The 18,014-nt window shown below is 46.1% G+C and overlaps 1 protein-coding gene across 1 annotated transcript in view; it reads left to right on the forward strand.

Moving 5' to 3' along the window:
* Positions 1 to 385: 385 nt before the first annotated feature.
* LOC133282709 (HAUS augmin-like complex subunit 5) overlaps positions 386 to 18,014 on the forward strand; it is an 84,516-nt gene continuing 66,887 nt past the window's right edge. The window contains exons 1-3 of the mRNA XM_061478897.1: positions 386 to 507; positions 925 to 942; positions 1,286 to 1,310. Coding sequence (XP_061334881.1) covers positions 386 to 507; positions 925 to 942; positions 1,286 to 1,310 — 165 coding nt within the window. The remainder of the gene's footprint in view (positions 508 to 924; positions 943 to 1,285; positions 1,311 to 18,014) is intronic.

Here is an 18,014-nt window from a genome sequence, read left to right on the forward strand (position 1 = left end):
AGGGACTCGTAAAGAGACCCCCCCCCCTCCATGGTTAGACCCTGCAGGGACCCATAGAGACCATAGAGAGACCCATAGAGACCATGTAGACCCATAGAGGCCCATAAAGACTATAGGGAGACACAGAGACTCATAGAGACCTGTAGAGCCCCTTAGAGACCATAGAGACCCATAGATACCTACAGAGACCCTATAGAGATCCATAGATACCCCATAGACACCCCAGAGAGCCCGAAAGCAACCCAAAGTGAACCATAGAGACCCACAGAGACCCATAGAGACCCATAGCCTACAGGGACTACAACCCTGATCATGCAACGCTGCCCCCATAGAGCCCCATTATGACGATGCTCAGCCAGGACTACAATTCCCATCATGCCCCACGATGGCCATAGAGACCCGTTATGGCTTTGCCCAGGAGAGGACTACAACTCCCATCATGCAACGCGGCACCCAGAGAGCCCTGTCATGGCGTCGCCCAGCCTGGACCACAACTCCCATGATGCAGTGCGACACCCCTACAACACCATTAAGGCGCCGCCCGGCTTGGACTACAACTCCCGTCGTGCCGCGCGGCGCTCCCAGCGCGCCAATTTCGCCCATCATGGCGGAGCTGGAGCTCCCCTCCGATCCCGACCTGCGCAGGTTGGAGCCCGCGGGACCCCCCAGTGGGGGCTTTTGGGGTCCTGGGGGGGTTGGGGTGCTCCTGACCCCCTCTCTTTGTCTTCCCCCCACCTCCAGGCTGTGCACGGGGCCCTGTGCCCCCATCCGGGAGTACATCATGGGCCACGTGCGGCACCCGCGGTGAGGGGGGCACCCCAACATCTGGGGGGGAGGAACTGCAACATCTGGAGGGACCCCAAACCTCGGATCGGTCCCTAAAATACATGGGGGGGGGGGGTGTTCCTGTAGGAATGTGAAGATCAAAGGGAACCTGCTGTGGTATCCGCTGCACCCCAAAGTGGGGGGGGGGGGACGACACCCAAGCTCATTGGGGAGCCTCCAAAACCCCTCAGGACCCCCCGAAACCCCTTTGCGTGTTAGGACCCCCCAAAGTTCCATTGGGATCCCAACAACCCCCCAGCACCCCCCAATTCCCCCTTGAGACCCCCCTCCCCCAACCCCTTCTCCCAGATCCATGCACAGGAGCCCAAATTCCTTTAGGACCCCTCCAAATCCCATTGGGATCCCCAGGAACCCCCAGTTCCCTCCCATGATCCTCCCCAATCTCCCCCAACCCCTCCTTTAACTTCCCCCCAGGTTTCCTCCTTAACTCGGGGCTCAGGTACCAGCACCTCAAGGAGATTCAGGTTTGGGGGGCGGGGTGGGGAGCGTTAGAGGGTTTTGGGGGGGTTCCCACAGGGACCAAAACACCCCCCTGCACCCCAAAACCATCCCCCCTGCATCCGAAAACACCCCCTCTGCATTCCAAAACCATCCCCCCTGCACCCCAAATCTACCCCCACTGCACCCGAAAACAACCCCTCTGCACCCCAAAACCACCCTATGGATTCCCCCATGCACCCAAAACCCTCTCAAGGAACCCCCCCGAATGCATCCTGCAGCCTGGTTTCCCCCCTTGCACCCCAAAACTGCCCTGGGCCCTCCCCCATGATCTTTTCCTCCCCACTCCTGAACCCCAGAACCCTTTAGGGACCCCCTCTATACTTTAAACCCCCCTGGGTTTTCTTCTGAAGTGGGGGCTGGGCTCATAGGGGTCCTTAAAGCCCCCCCAGCTTCTCCCTAAACCCCCGTTTTTGGTTACATGAAGCCCCGAGGGAGGGGAGGGCTCTCCTCTGCACCGGTTACTGCAGGGCTCTCCCTCCTTAAAGAGCCCACGCTCACCGTGGGGGCCCCGTCACAATGGGCAAATCCCCAGCGACCGCCACGGCTTTGGGATGGCGGCAGCATCGTACCCATGGCCACTGGGCACCCAGGGGTGCTCCGGGAGTGGCTGCGGGGGGACCAGCCTCTGCCCAGCCGGCTCGGGGAGGTCCCTCACGGGCTGCTCTTCCTCAGTGCCTTTGGTCCGGAGGTGGAGCATGCGAGGGGTCACAGCTCAACGTGGGCCATGGAACAGGGCGTCACGGCCACCTACGAGGAGTGGAGAGGGACCGACGTTGGCACAGCAGAGAATCATGGAATCCCAGAGTGGGCTGGAAGGGACCTTAAAGCTCACCCAGCTCCAACCCCCAAAGGCACAGGCAGGGACACCTTCCACTAGAGCAGCTTGCTCCACGGCCCTGTGTCTCTGTGCACTCCCAGGGCATCCTGGGGATACCCCTAGAGAATCCCAGAGAATGCCTGCAGCACCTCCAGAGCACCCCATGGACCCAGTCAGAGCTCATGCATCACAATGACCTTGGGGACATGGAGACCACAGGGGTGGCTGATTCTGGAACTCCCCGTGTTCAGGTGTGTGAGGTCACAGAACCCCACAGAACCCTCCAGCAGAGGCACCGGGAGACGACAGCTGCCCCACGGAACACAAGCTACCGGTGGAGGAGGCAAGAGCAGCTCCTCTGGTGGTTCCCGTCTTGGTGTCTCGGAGCCGGTGCCGCCTGTGGACAGAGGAGCGTGGAAGGAGGTGGGTGGCGATGGCGATCTTGGGGTGCTGTAGGAGTTGCCAGAACACCTCAAGAGACTTCCCCAGAGTGGCTGCTTTGGACTCGGTGTGTGAGTTGGGCTGGCTGAGCCGGCAGCGGAGCGCTGCGGCTGCCGAGGGATGATCCTGGGATCTGCCCTCATTTCTTGTGGGGAGAGCAAGGGCCTGTGGGGATGGGCCAAGGGGGAACGATTTTAACGTGACAGAGAGGGGAGATTGAGATGAGATCTTAGAAGTTGTTCCCTGTGAGGGTGGTGGGACAGTGGCACAGGGTGCCCAGAGAAGCTGTGGCTGCCCCATGGCTGGCAGTGTTCAAGACAGAGCTGAAAATACCCTGACTCTTTCCTTGGTACATGATTGAGTTGCAGGTTTTATTCCATTGTTGGCTAAATCTGAACTATTTATGGAAGTTTCTAGCCTATTTTAAGCTTTTCCTAGCTATTTCTTAACTGGTTCAAGCTGTTTTGAACCCTTTTTTCCCCCAATTCTAAAACTTTTTGAACCATTTTGACCTTTTCCAAATGTTTTTTGTCCATTTCTTACTAATTTCTTGCCATTTCTAACCCATTTTTGCTCTTTCCTGACTCGGTTTGAGCCATTTTTGGCCATTCCTAACCCAGTGTTGCCAATTTCTAACCCATTTTAAGTCTGGCTATTTCTAAAAGAATTATGGCCATTTGTATCCTAATTTTGGTCATTTCTTACCAGTTTTAAGCTTTTTTTTTGGCTATTCCTAGTCTATTCTTGCCTGCTTGTCCCATGTTTGAAGCATTTTTCACCACTTCTAAACAATTGATGACCATTTCTACCTTATTTTTGCCCATGTCTTACCAGTTTTAAGCCATTTTTGGCAATTCCTAAAGAATTCATGGCCATTTCTAGCCTGGCTTCAGCTTTTCTTAGCTATTTCTTAACTGGCTTGAGCTATTTCTTGGCCCAATTCTAACTCTTTTTAAGCCATTATGGCCATTTCCAAACTGTTCTTGTCCTGTACTTACCAATTTCTTTCTACCCCTTTTTTTGGCCTTCCCTTACTTGGTTTAACCCATTTTTGGACCTTTCTGACCCACTTTAACTTTTTTTTTGGCTATTTCTAAACAATGGGTGGTCATTCTCACCTTATTTTTGCCCATTTCTTACCTGGTTTATGCCATTTTTGGCTAATGCTTCACTTCTTTATGGAAGTTTCTAGCCTGGTTTAAGCTTTTCTCACCTATTTCTAAACTGGCTTGAGCTATTTCTAACCCTTTTTTGCACAATACTGACTCTTTAACGTCATTTTGGCCATTCCCAAACCATTTCTGTGCAGTTCTTAGCAATTTTTTTTCTGTTCCTAACACAGCTTTTGCCCTTTCCTGACTTGGTTTAAACCATTTTTGGCTTTTTCTAACACATTTTAGGTCTTTTTTGGCTATTTCTAAACAATTGCTGGTCATTCTTATCTTATTTTTGCCCATTTCTTGCCAGTTTTAAGCCATTTTATGGCAATTTCTGAACTATTTATGGAAGTTTCTAGCCTGGCTTAAGCTTTTCTTACCTATTTCTAAACCGGCTTGAGCTATATCTAACCCGTTTTTGCGCAATACTGACTCTTTTTAAGTCATTTGGGCCATTCCCAAACCATTTCTCAACATTTCTTACCAATTTATTTCTATTTCTAACCTGGTTTTGCCCTTTCCTGACTTGGTTTAAACCATTTTTGGCCCTTTCTAACCCATTTTAAGTCTTTTTTGGCTATTTCTAAACAATTGCTGGTCGTTCTTACCTTATTTTTTGCCCATTTTTTGTAGGTTTTGTTCCTTTTTTGGCTAAATCTGAACTATTTATGGAAGTTTCGAGCCTGGTTTAAGTCTTTTTTGGCTATTTCTAAGCTGGCTTGAGCTATATCTAACCATTTTCTTGCGCAATACTGACTCTTTTTAAGCCCTTTTGGCCATTCCCGAACCCTTTCTGTCCAGGTCTTACCAATGTCTTTCTATTTCTAACCTGGTTTTGCCCTTTCCTGACTTGGTTTAAACCATTTTTGGGCCTTTCTAACCCATTTTAAGTCTTTTTTGGCTATTTCTAAGCAATTGCTGATCATTCTTATTTTTGCCAATTTCTTACCAGTTTTATGCCATTTTTGACTAAGTCTGAACAGTTTCTTGCCATTTCTAGTTTGGTTTAAGCTTTTCGTAGCTATTTCTAAACTGGTTTAGACTATTTCTAACCCTTTTTTGCCCACTTCTATCTCTTTTTAAGTCGTTTTGGCCATTTCCAAACCATTTCTGTCCATTTCTTACTAATTTCCTGTCATTTCTAACCCATTTTTGCCCTTTCCTCACTTGGTTTAAACCATTTTTGGCTTTTTCTAACCCATTTTAAATCTTTTTTTTTGGCTATTTCTAAGCAACTGCTGGTCATTCTTATCTTATTTTTCCCCATTTCTTGCAGGTTTTATTCCATTTTTGGCTAAATCTGAACTATTTATGGAAGTTTCTAGCCTTGTTTAAGTCTTCTTTGGCTATTTCTAAACAATTGCTATTCATTCTTACCTTATTTTTGCCCATTTTTTGTAGGTTTTATTCCTTTTTTGGCTAAATGTCAACTATTTATGGAAGTTTCTAGTCTGGTTTAAGCTTTTCTTACCTATTTCTAAACTGGCTTGAGGTATTTCTAACCCTCTTTTTGCACAATACTGCCTCTTTTTAAGCCGTTTTGGCCATTCCCAAACCCTTTCTGTCCAGTTCTTACCAATTTCTATTTCTAACCTGGTTTTGCCCTTTCCTGACTTGGTTTAAACCATTTTTGGCCCTTTCTAACTCCTTTTAATTCTTTTTTGGCTATTTCTAAACAATTGCTGGACATTCTTATCTATTTTTCCTATTTCTTAGTAATTTTATGCATTGTTGACTAAGTCTGAACTGTTTTTTGCCATTTCCAGCCTGGTTTAACCTTTTCCAAGCTATTTCTAAACTAGCTTGAGCTATTTGTAACACTTTTTTGCCCAATTCTAACTCTTCTTAAGTCATTTTGGCCATTTCCAAGCCATTTTTTTCCTGTTCTTACCAATTTCTTTCTGTTTCTATACCATTTTTGCCTATTTCTAACCAGGTTTAAACCATTTTTGGCTCTTTCTGACTCTTTTTAAGTTTTTTTTGGCTATTTCTAAACAATTGCTGGTCATTCTTGTCTTATTTTTGCCCATTTTTTCTTGCAGGTTTTATTCCATTTTTGGCTAAATGTCAACTATTTATGGAAGTTTCTAGTCTGGTTTAAGCTTTTCTTACCTTTTTCTAAACTGGCTTGAGCTATTTCTAACCCTTTTTTGCGCAATACTGCCTCTTTTTAAGCCATTTTGGCCATTTTCAAAGGATTTTTCTCCATTTCTTACAAATTTCTTTCTATTTCTAACCCGTTTTGGCCCTTTCCTGACTTGATTTAACCCATTTTTGCTTCTTTATACCCATTTTAAATCTTTTTTTGGCTGTTTCTAAGCAATTGCTGGTCATTCTTATCTTATTTTTGCTCATTTCTTGCAGGTTTTATTCCATTTTTGGAATTAAATTATTTAATTATTTACACTTTCATGCTTCTTTGTGCAGATGTGAAAGAATAAATACCCATAAAGTCTCAGAAGTGACAATTATCCTGGGCTGAGTCGTGGTAGCGATGTGGTTTTCTCCCCTGACCTGTCCCAGATAACTGGAACTATAGATGCTTGTCACTCCAGGCAATGCATTGTCCCCTCTGGTTTGTGCTCTGTGGAGAGATGAGGTTATCGTGCAGCCATGAAACTCTTGGGCTTCAACCTTTGGGGTCCCACTCAACCTCACATGAGATTCAAACAGCTTGTTTCCTAACATGCCCTGGAGAATGTTACTAAATCACAGAATCACTCAGTGCTTTGGGTTAGAAGGGGCTTTAAAGCTCACCTAGTTCCACCCCACCTACCTTCCACTAGCCCAGGCTGCTTGAAGCTGGTTGCAGTGTTAGTAGAACAAGTCCACCTGGTTCCTGGTGTGGTGTTTTATTTATTTATTTCAGTATATTTTCTGTCTTAAATCTCAAACTGAAAGGTCAGAGTCCGATGGGAAGAGGGGTAAAAAGCAGAATTACGGGAATGCAAGAATTAACGTGTGGACACTTGTGTCAGTTTTAAGCTCAGCAGGTCTGTGGCTGAACTGTGCCACAGCGTTTAAACTGTGATGCTTGGATCTAAATGGTTGTAATTCCTTGTCTTGAAACAGAGAGAATGTGAGGTCGAGGAAGGAGGTGTTGGAATGAGCTTGACTCAAGAGAACGCTGGGAGGAAGGAGGAGGGTGGGAAGTGAGAGATGATAACCCCAGCTCTGAGAGAAGCGCTCACAAATCAAGGTGAGGTTCTGCAAAGAGCAGATGGTGGCCCAGGCTTTGAAGTCTTAGCGGTGGACTTTTAGCAAGCCAAGTGAGAGACGGTGTTCTTTGTTAGAGGTACTGCTGTGGACCCTCAGTCATGGCAGGCTCTGAGCAGGGGCAGGAGAGGGCTTAGGCAGGGGCCGTTGGTAGCTGCTCATTTCAGGGAGGAACCTGCAGCTGGGTAATACACCCGAGTGTGATGCACTCTGAGTGTGGTGAGTGTATCAGAGTTCAAAGGGTTTCATGTAGCTGCTAAGCAGCTTGGGAGAGAAGATGATAGTCCCACATGCCTTTAGCTCCCTTAGGGTGTGTGTTCCTCTAAGACTACTTGAAGATCAGCTTTTCCCCTGCTTTTACTGTTTCAATCTCTGATTTTGTTACTGAAACTTTATTTGCAGAGAAGAAGGTAGTTCAAATGAACTTTACCAATCCACTGCTGATCAGATGAGGGCCTTCCAACAAGCTGTAGAGAACTTAATGGCCTTTTCAAACCAAAGGAGGACAAGCTTGAGAAGAGCTGGACTGAGGGCCCTGCAGTTCAGAAGCCTCAGTTGTGAGTGGCAGAGCCAGGAGAAGGGTGATGGGAGCTTCTGTTCAGTTGGAGACTGAAGGCAGTTTAGTTTAATTGCTTTTATTTCTTAGGATGAGAATGTGTTGAATGGGTGTTTTTGCACTGGCATTAGTAGAGCTATAAAATAAAGAGCCATTCATTACATTCGTAGTGCGAAGGAGCAAAGTGAAGGCTTGGCAAGGAGTGGCAGTGACTTTGGTCTCCTCTTTGTGTGCATCATGGTGCTGCTGGGACCAGTGGAGAGGTTATAGGGGGCTGGTTCAAAACATCTTTTCAGTTTCAACTCTGAAGGCTGCAGTGTGGCAGGGAGCCTGCAGTGTGCTGCAGAGCAGCCGCAGCACTGTGACAACCTTAGATTTCTTGTTTATTCATTTATTTAGTTACTAGTGTCTGTGTTTGATCCAGAAGTCTCATTGTTCTGCCTGCCTGCAGGCCATTGAGGGGACTGGTGGTTCTGGCAGGCGTGGAGTGGGCTGCTGGAGACAGGGCTGTCTAGAAGTGGTCAGTGGGGAGGGAAGTGCTCTTGTCTGCAGCAAGTCCACTGCTTCTTAGGTTGGAGGGGCTGCTGCCTCTATGGAAGGGTGCACCAAGTCCCCCCAGGCAGCTCAGGTGTTGCTTTGCCACAGAGGGGCCTGAGATGGGCTGGTGAGACTGCCCTGGCTGTTCTGTGGTGCAGGGCCTGTGCTGGCTCTGCGTTGTGCTGTGGCAGTCACAGGGGTGTTTCACACTGGTTCACTTTCTGACTGCATCTGTATTGGTTTGGTTTTGGGCGGTGAATGAAACTGTGCTTTTCTTATGGTCTTATTACTTATGGTAATAATTACTTATGGTTTATTACTTTTTCAAGTTCCCTTAGGTGGTTTCATCAGGAAATGTCATCTTTTGTCATGTGGACGCCAGATTTAATTGCTGAAGGGCCAAGTCTCCATTGTGCTTGTATTATTTAGTATTTTCCTTGTGTTAATCTGATGATACATTCTGAAATTGAGTTTCCCCTTTTCCCTCCCCTCCCCCCCCCAATATTTGTCATCCTCTCTGTGTAGTAAGTAACATTTGGGTTAGTTGGCTTTAACTGGGGAGTAAGAAGGAGGCAGGGTTGGAATTGTTTTGAAAGCTATAGATGAGTTTTTGTCTGCCCTATACAAGGGCATCACCTGCTTACTGCTGTAGTGCAGTACTGGATAATTTCAATCAATGAAGCTACAGCATTTCGCAAAGTGATGGATACAGGTATTTTCAAGTCCTCATTTCAGGAGGCCACTTAGTTTTACCAAAGTCATTTGGACATATTCATAGATGTGAGGTTTTCTCCACTTCACCGATTCAGAATGAAATTAATTGTGCTGAAACACTTGACTGAATTTAAATTTTAGAGTAATTCTTGTGCCTCTTCCTTCATTGATGCATCTGTTAAAACTGTGTGGTTTTGTTCTCTTGAATTTGTTTGGGGTTTTGTGTTGGGGTTTTTTTCCCTCCCAGAAAGAGGCATAAGGTCACGGTCACTCACTATTTCATTAGAATTAGCTTATTTTAGGGACTGTGACCTTACCTTGTTGAAGCCACTTTGGCAGCTTTTTACCCGTATGGAAAACAACTTGTGTCATGACATGGCCAAGCCTGGGATTCTTCTTCCTCTTCGTCGTGCGCTTGCAGAACTCTTCCTTGTTACAGAAAACAGAGTTAGTGTAAGCAGTTCCTGTACTTGCACCCCTCCTCTCCCCAGTGCCCAGAATGACACATAGTTCAGTGTTAAATTAAAAGCAGTTTTCCTTTACCTTGGCAAAGTTCATCAGAGCTTTAGAACCATTAAATGTTTCAGAAACATGACAAACTTTCTCTTACGGAGTCTGGCAGCAAATTCTACTAGAGGGGCCATGCTGTTGCCATATCCATTGTGGAGCCTTATATAATAGTCATGACTCCTCCTTATGCACTTCAGGCAGCGAGCCCTACAGCCACTCTTTATTCAGAGAGGAATGCTGCTTTAATAATTAATTTAAAGGTATTTAAATGTGCTTTTCCTTGAGTTGGTTTTGCACACTACGTAGGAACAGTCTGTAAGGAACTGATTTCTGTGTTCACAAACTGTGTTCTAGTCAGAGAGAGTCTTCTGTGTAGTTCAGATACCTTTGGTTCATGGGGACTACTGTAATGATCAGCATTTTAATGCTAATGAGTAGGATGATATCTTTACTAGAAGTGTTGGTGTTCACTGAAGGCTTTGTTGCAGGAGCTTGGATCTCTACAAGAGTATTTGCTTGCCTTAAATACTGAAGATCAACTTCATCGCTGCACAGCACAGGTAATAAGATTGCACAACCTGAGTGATGTGTGGGTTTGCAATATCTTTCTGACAGGCAGAGATAATGAATGGTTTCTGACTGCCCAGTGCAGTTGTATAAAGTAGAGATAAATGTACTTTGACTTCCCAATACCCTGAAAGGCTTCTGAAATACGTGAATGAGCTACGCACAAATGTTCTCCTTTCCTAGACAGCTGATGTGCCACAAAGTGGCTGTTGGGTGTCATCTGGTTTACCAAAGTGACCTCTCAAGTGCCAAAACGTGGGAATGGGGATGGGGGCTGGTCTTTCAGTAGCTGGAAATGCAGTTGACTTGCTGGAACTGCCTGGATACATGACAATTGTTGCACTACTAACTTCTTAGGTTGGAGGGGCTGCTGCCCCTATCGAAGGGTGCACCAAGTCCCCCCAGGCAGCTCAGGTGTTGCTTTGCCACACAGTGGCCCGAGATGTGCTCGTGAGACTGCCCTGGCTGTTCTGTGGTGCAGGGCCTGTGCTGGCTCTGCGTTGTGCCGTGGCAGTCACAGGGGTGTTTCACACTGGTTCACTTTCTGACTGCGTCTGTATTGGTTTGGTTTTGGGCAGTGAATGAAACTGTGCTTTTCTTATGGTCTGTAGAAGTGGCCACTTGGAGAAGGAAAGCAATGCTGGAGGGATGGTCACCTTCCTACCCTATTTTTTTTTGACACAAAGGGCAGCTCCCCAGAGAAGTTGTGATGTTCCAGGGACAGAATTCATTATCCTAAAATCATAGAATCCCAGCCTGCTTTGCCTTGCAAGGGACCATAAAGCTCATCCAGTTCCAGCCCCCTGCCACGGGCAGGGACACCTTCCTCTAGAGGAGCTTACTCCAAGCCCCAACCAACGTGGCCTTGAGCCCTGCCAGGGATGGGGCAGCCGCAGCTTCTCTGGGCACCCTGTGCCAGTGCCTCAGCAGCCTCACAGGGAAGAACTTGTGGCTAAGAGCTCATCTCAGTCTCCTCTCTGGCAGGTTAAAATGGATATTAAAAAAACTTCTAGAATGTCCCTCTGAAAATTCTGGGGGAAAAAACCACCTCACCACAGAAGCTAAATTGAAGCCTGTTTCTAGTTTTCCTAATCTATTGATTTCTCAAGGAAAATATTCATCACCTTGGTCATTGAACAGAATGAGTAGCTGGAAATTTGATAAAAAAAAGCATTTCTGGGCTTTGATCTCCTTAAGAGAAATGGTGCAAAGTGTCTGAAGTCAATGAGCAGCAAAATGAAAAGGAATCCGCATGAATGTGTACGTGAGGCATCATCAGAGCTACTTTTGCATGAGCACAACTTTCACTGTGTGGTGAGCAGCCGGCAGTGCTTAGAGGGCTAAATAATCCTTATTGAGGACGAGCAGTTCTGAAGAGCACGGTTCATGTCTGCCTCAGCTCTCTCTTATCATATAGATAAATCAGTTCTGATGTGATCGCAATTGGAAAGAATCGTGTGCGTTATTTTCAAAATGATGATTCTTGTTTTACATCAACCTCATCTTTATCCAAAATGCTCTGTAAACGGTTGTTTGGGGCTCTTCTCTTCTGCAAGAAACCTTGCAATATAATCTTTTCGGAAAATTGAGGGATAATCTGCTTCATTCAAGAGCTAGGTTTGCTTCAGCGCTCTGTTTTTCTACTTTGCCAGAACCCATGTGTGAATGATTATCGCATGATACTCTAAAGCCTTCTAATGTTGCATGTACACATATATGCTATTAGCTGCAGCAATGACATTTTTATGACCTTTAGGTGAGGTAGTTCATATCTTCACAGATTTGGGAAAACAGTAATGGTGCTTTTCTTTCACTTGGCTTAACTACCTTTTTAACTGTGAGCCGTCAGCACATTCACTGAATTATGGCAGTAGAAAAGTATGCAGAACTTTGATCCTGGACTAGACAGTAATTGAGAAAAGCTAAAAGAGCTCTTCTGCAGTCACAGGGTATTTTTAAGAAAGGATGCATTCATGCCTGTCTTTCCTAGAACCAAGTATGAAGATGAAATAGAGCACTGTGGGCTTTCGGGAAAATAAGCAAGCCTGATGTTTTATCATCTTTCTTGGGTTTAATACATATCTCTACAAAGTCTGAGTCAAACGTTTATTCTGACCTGGGTTTTAAATTCTCTGTTAGTGTAGAAATAGCAGATAGTACACACTAAAGTTCAAGACCTGCTGTTAAGCAGGTTTGATGCTTGAATGCTTCACGTAACCTTCAGGACATAAGTAATGTTTTAACACAAAAGTACTTTTGGGGAATACAAAAGGAAAGAGAAAAAAAAGCTTATGAGTGTTATTTTTGAAGGGTGTTATTTTTTTATCAGTAGACTGTTTTCACTTAAAGGGTTATTTTTCAAAACGCCCAAATAGAAGATGCCTTTTTGTTTGTATCCTGCATTTTTTTGAGTAAGGCTCTAATTACCTTACAATCCAAGGTTTTGAATTTAGTTTCACGTAGCTGAATTTCCATATGTCCCAGATGAATCACAATTTTTATTGTTGAATTTGGTTACTACTCCTATATTTTCCCTTCTAAAGTGTAAGAGATCCTTCTATTCTGAGACGTGTACAAACAATTGAGCTCTTTTTGTTTTAAATAATAATGAACAAATATTTTCTTAATTTTGGTAACATTTATGTTTCATTGTCAGTTGTGTTTAAAGTTAATTCCATTTCCTTTTTTAATGCCATCTCTTATCCGGGCTTCATAAAAAGAAGTGTGGCCAGCAGGTAGGGGTGATTCTTCCTCTACTCTGCTCATGCAAGATCCCATCCAGAGTACTGTGTTCAGCTCTGGAGTCCTCAGTACAGGTCCAGAGCAGAGGGCCACAAAAGTAATCACAGGGATGGAGCACCTCTGTTACGAGAAAAGGCTGCGAGAGTTGGGCTTGCTCAGCCTGGAGAAGAGAAGGCTCTGGGAACACTTTATTGCCCTTTTTCAGTACTTAAAGGGGGCTTATACAAAAGACAGAGGCTTTTTGATGAGCCTGAAGTGACAGGACAAGGGGCAATTTGTTTTTATCTGAAAGAGGGTAGGTTTAGATTGCATATAATGAAGATGGTTTTTACAAGGACCTACGCACACCTTTTCACAAGGTGTTACAAGGTTTTTCCACAAGGTTTTTTTTTACAAGGTTTTACACACACACACCTTTTTACAAGGGTGGTAAAAAACTTGAAAAGTTTTCCCGAAAATCTGTTGATGCCCCATCTTTGGAAGTGTTCAAGGTCAGGTTGGATGAGCTTTGCACAACCTGACCTAGTGAAATGGTAAGCTCGTGGTAAGAAGGTTGGACTAGATGATCTTTAAAAGCCCCTTCAAACACAAATCGTTCTTTGAGTCTACAATTTTGGTTGTTTTTTTTTTTTTAGGTATCTAAATAAGAAAGTGGGCAAAAAAGAACGATTGCACTGCCATGGAGTCTGGTGGAATCCCAGAATCACACAGTGGCTGAGGTCGGACGGGAGCTCTGAAGGAAGTCTTGTCCAATCATAGACTTTGTTTTTATTAATTTTATCTGATTTCACTGAACCATACCCAGCCAGCTTTAGAGGATCCGAGGATGGTTTCCACAACGCCTCTGGGCAACCTGCAGCAGTCCTCAGTCACCCTCACGTTACAGAAGTGTTTCCTTCAAATGGAACCGGTGAGATTATTACCTTGTAAAAATACTCACTTTAAGTAGATCCTGACTAGTGATTGCCTATTTAACACATGAATGTATTCTAGAGTCTTTCATTGTTACAGCAAATATATTGTAATAATTTCTGAAAGATTAAATAACATGCAGAGTTAAAAGCTGAAGTATCACCTTGGCAAAACATTTAAGAAAACTTCAAACGTTACCTGCAGGTTGTTACTTGTTTGGAATTGCATTGGGTTTGTGAAGAATTTGATCAAAATTTAAATATAAAAGCAAGATCACAAAGGTTTACTTTTTAAAGGTTACGTGCACTGGAAATTCATTAGCTTTTTTTTTTTTTAAATCCGGAGTTAAAATAGGTAAGGATGTATTTAAAGTACAGTGTGTGGCTGAAGTTAAACACATACTTCAGGGATCTGCTGGACTTTCACCTAAATCTGTAATCAGATTTGTGAAAAAGAATAGTTAAAAACCAGCTAGTTACAAGTGTCAATTTCAGGGGGCTTTTTTATTACTGTTGTGTAATCTCTTCCTCATACTATTCTCACTATTCTCTTTGCTTAATAAAAACCACGTGTTCATGTTATTAACATTCAAAGCCCTCTTCTGCAGAACTTTTCCCAAACACAACAGCAGACAAATCCTTCTCGACAAAGATATGGACAGCTCTGTAAGAAGCTGAAAAAGTATCCTTATGTCAAATGAGAAATTGTCTGAGAAAAGAGGCTGACAATATTAGTAGTGCCTGTATCTACGTCATCTGGTTCTAGCAATATCGCTTGGTACTCAAGGAACGGAGAGGGAGACAGCCAGTGCCCCCCTTTGTTCCAGCAGCGCAGATATGGGATGTGATACCAGGACGGTCATCTTTTGTCCCATGGTATATCTTTGAGCTTCCTGGATATTTAGGACTATGGCTGCTACGGCCCGTAAGCATCCAGGCCATCCTTTGCTTACTTCATCTAGTTGCTTTGAGAAGTAAGCTAGAGCCCTTTTCTGGGGTCCTGCATTTTGAGCTAGGACTGCGAGGGCTACGCCTTGTCTCTCATGTGAAAATAACCCAAAAAGGGTTTGGTGACATGTGGCAGTCCGAGGGCTGGGGCCCCCTAGTAATTCCTTCTTTAATTCCTTAAATGCCTGTTTTGCTTCCCCAGTCCACTGTAATTCCCTTGTTTGTGCTTGCCGCAATTGGTATAGGGGTTTTCCTACTGTACCCTAATTCTAGATCCAGAGTCGACACAAACGTGTCATGCCGAGAAATGTCCCAAGTTCCTTAGGTGTCTTGGGCTGAGGGGTTTGGCAGATCGTTTCTTTGCGTTCTTGTCCTAATCTCTGCTGCCCCCTGAGACCTCATAGCCCAGGTAGGTGACTTCTTGCTTCATTATTCGTGCCTTCTGCTGAGATACCTTATATCCTTTAAGTCCCAGAACATTTAACAGGCATACTGTCCATTCCTCACAGCTGTTTGAGGTTTCGGTGGCTATCACAGGTCGTCCACATATTGGAGCAAAAGTCCTTCTGCAGTGGGTGCCGTCCAGTCCTCAAGGTCTTTTGCCCATTCATTTCCAAATAAGGTTGGGCTATTTTTGAAGCCTTGGGGTAACACAGTGCAGGTGAGTTGGGGTTTCCGACCTGACTCTGCATTTTCCCATTCAATAGCAAACAATTTTTGGCTCTCTGGCTCCAAGGGCAGGCAGAAGAAGGTATCTTTTAAGTCTAAAACAGTAAACCAAACAAGATTCTCTCTTAGTTTTGTTAACAAAGTATAAGGGTTGGCCACTGCAGGATAAAGGTCTTCTGTTATCTTATTGGTAGCTCTTAGGTCCTGTACTAATCCCTAACTTTTCCCATCCGGTTTGTGGATTGGCAAAACGGGGGTGTTATATTCAGGTTCCCATTCTACTAAAAGGCCAAATTTGAGAAAGGAATCTATTACAGGTTTAATTCCTTTCCGGTCCCCTAGTTTGAGGGGGTATTGTTTGATTCTTACCAGTTGTGCCTGGGGCTTCAGCCTGACTTGGATCGGTTTGGCGTGCTTTGTCTTACCCGGTATTCCGTCGGCCCGCACTCCTGGGTAGACGTGATCCAGGATGTCCAAGGGGACCTGTTTTGTTACCTGTGGCTGGATTAGAGCTAAATATTTCGATGAAGTGATCGTCTCTACTTTGTATTTCACCATTTTTAAACTTGATCTCTGCTTCCAATTTTTCTAATAGATCCCTTCCTAAGAATGATTTTGGGGCATTTGGCATATATAAAAATGCATGCGTTCCTATCATTTTACCCATTTTATACCGGCGAGGTTGCATGTATGGTACCTTCTGTGGCTGGCCTGTCGCCCCAATCCCATTTAAAGATTCGTTATCAATCAAAGCTAATTGTTGATTTAACACAGCAAACGTAGCTCCGGTGTCTACTAGAAATGCTGCTAAGTTTGTGTCTTCTTTCCCCAGCTTCATTATAAGCAGGGGGTTGGCCGGGGTTCGACCCTCTGGTCCCCCCTGTTCTATTTCTGATTCAGCAGGGCGTGGGAGGTGTCCCTCTCCCTTCTCAGTCTGGGACACTGGCTTTTCCAGTGCCCTGCCTGTTTACAAAAAGCAGACTGATTAGGCCGTACCCTATTATTAGGGGCCCTCATTCTACGACCCCAAAAGCAATCTTCCCATGTGCCTTGAGTTTTCCCATTTCCCTGATAGTTTCTTTACCTTAAGGCTGCAGTGGTGGCATGAGTAATTGCTTGACTTAGCTTTTTCCTTTCATTACCGTCTCAGTTGTGGTACACCCTCCGTGCTTCCTCAGTAAGCCTTTCAATATCTTTCTGGTGCTCTGCTCTAAGGTTTTCTAGTTTCTTTCTAATATCATCTGAGGATTGTCCTCGAAAGACGGGTATCAGCTGCTGCCTTGCCAGGGCTCCGGAGGGGTCCAGGGTAGCTCATTTTTGCATTGCCTCCCGTAATCTATCCAGAAATTCCGTAGGAGTTTCACCTGTGTTTTGTTTGACAGCATATAAAGCTCCCCAATTCACGGACGGACTTAGGAATTGCTTGTTCCAATCTAAATGCAATCCGTGTTCGATACCTTGTGAGAAGTTGATAATGGTTGGGGTTATTCTAATCCCACTGTGGTTTAACTGCAGGGTCAGAATCGTCTGCCTTTCCTTGCAATGCCTGTGCAGCGATTAATGCCTGAACATGAGTTCTGGCGGCTTTAAGTATTAGTTCCTTTTCAGTGTCTGTGAGTGCCCTCATGTCATAGGTGTTGGGGATGGTGTCCTCATTGTCTGCCAGCCCTGCCACCGCTGCTGGCTCCTTGGGGCAGCTGCCTTCCACCATGTTCTCTGACACATCAGGGGGAGCACTGAACAAGGCACTCATACCATGGGTGTTGGGGATGATGTCCTTGTTCCCCATCCCTGCCACGGCTGCTGGCCCCTTGGAGCTGTTGCCCTTCACCACTTTCTCAAACCCATCTGGGAGAGCACTGAGCAAGGCGTTCATCCTATGGGTGCTGAGGATGCTGTTCTGACTATTCCCCAGCCCTGCCATGGCCGCTGGCTCCTTGGGGCAGCTGCTCTCCACCGCGTTCTCAGGTCAGGGAGAGCATAGAACAAGGCAGACAAATCGTAGACCGCAGGGACGATGTCCCCATTGTCTGCCAGCCCTGCCACCGCTGCTGGCTCCTTGCGGCAGCCGCCCTCCGCCGCATTCTCAGTCGGGTCAGGGAGTGCACTGAGTAAGTCAGTCAAATCGTAGACATCAGGGACATTGTCCTCGCTGTTCTCCAGCGCCGCCGCCGCTGCTGCTGGCTCCTTGGGGAGCTGCTGGACTTGGGCAGGCTCGGCAGAGACTGGCAGCCCCGGGACAGAGGGCAGCACACAGGCACGCACAGGAGGCGGCATGGCCGGAGCGGTGAAGCTCACGCCGGGTACCTCCGATGCCGTGGGCAGCTGGAGAGGGAGCCTCTCTGTTGGGAGAAGCAGAGAGGTGCTGGGGTGAGAGTTTGGCAGGCAGAGCCGGCTGGGGTTTACCTGTAGGGCAGGAGCACCAGGAGGAGCGGGAGCTGCTGCTGTACCTGCCCCGGCAGTTGGTCAGTGCCGGTTGGGCGGGGGCCAACTGCCCCCTCCCTCGGGTTCCGCCCCAGTTCCACGAGTCCTGGCTGCTTCAGCAGCCTCGCGGGGCTTTGCTTTGTCAGCCCCAGCAGCTGCCCCTCGCAATGCTTTCCTGCCCTGCTGGTGATCTCCTGGCCTAAACGAGGCTTTCCCGTGCCGGCTGTGGTTTGGGGGGAGGTGAATTTCATGTGCGAGGGGAAGGGATGGGGCCGGCACCGCCGGCCCTGGGATGCTGATGTGCGTGTTTCCCAATCTTCCCCAGTGGTGGAAGTGGGAAGGGGGCTTGTGGCACTTCTGGCTTGTTTTTTCCTGCCCGCTCTCAGGAGACTGATCCCCCTGGGATGGCATCTTTGCTGCCTCTCGCCACCCTGTCACTGGCGTTTGGGACCGTGGTT

Source organism: Pezoporus flaviventris, unplaced genomic scaffold, assembly GCF_033815535.1.
Source record: "Pezoporus flaviventris isolate CSIRO_AGI_PZ_B2104156 unplaced genomic scaffold, CSIRO_AGI_Pfla_v1 ptg000135l, whole genome shotgun sequence".
NCBI lineage: Eukaryota > Metazoa > Chordata > Aves > Psittaciformes > Psittacidae > Pezoporus > Pezoporus flaviventris.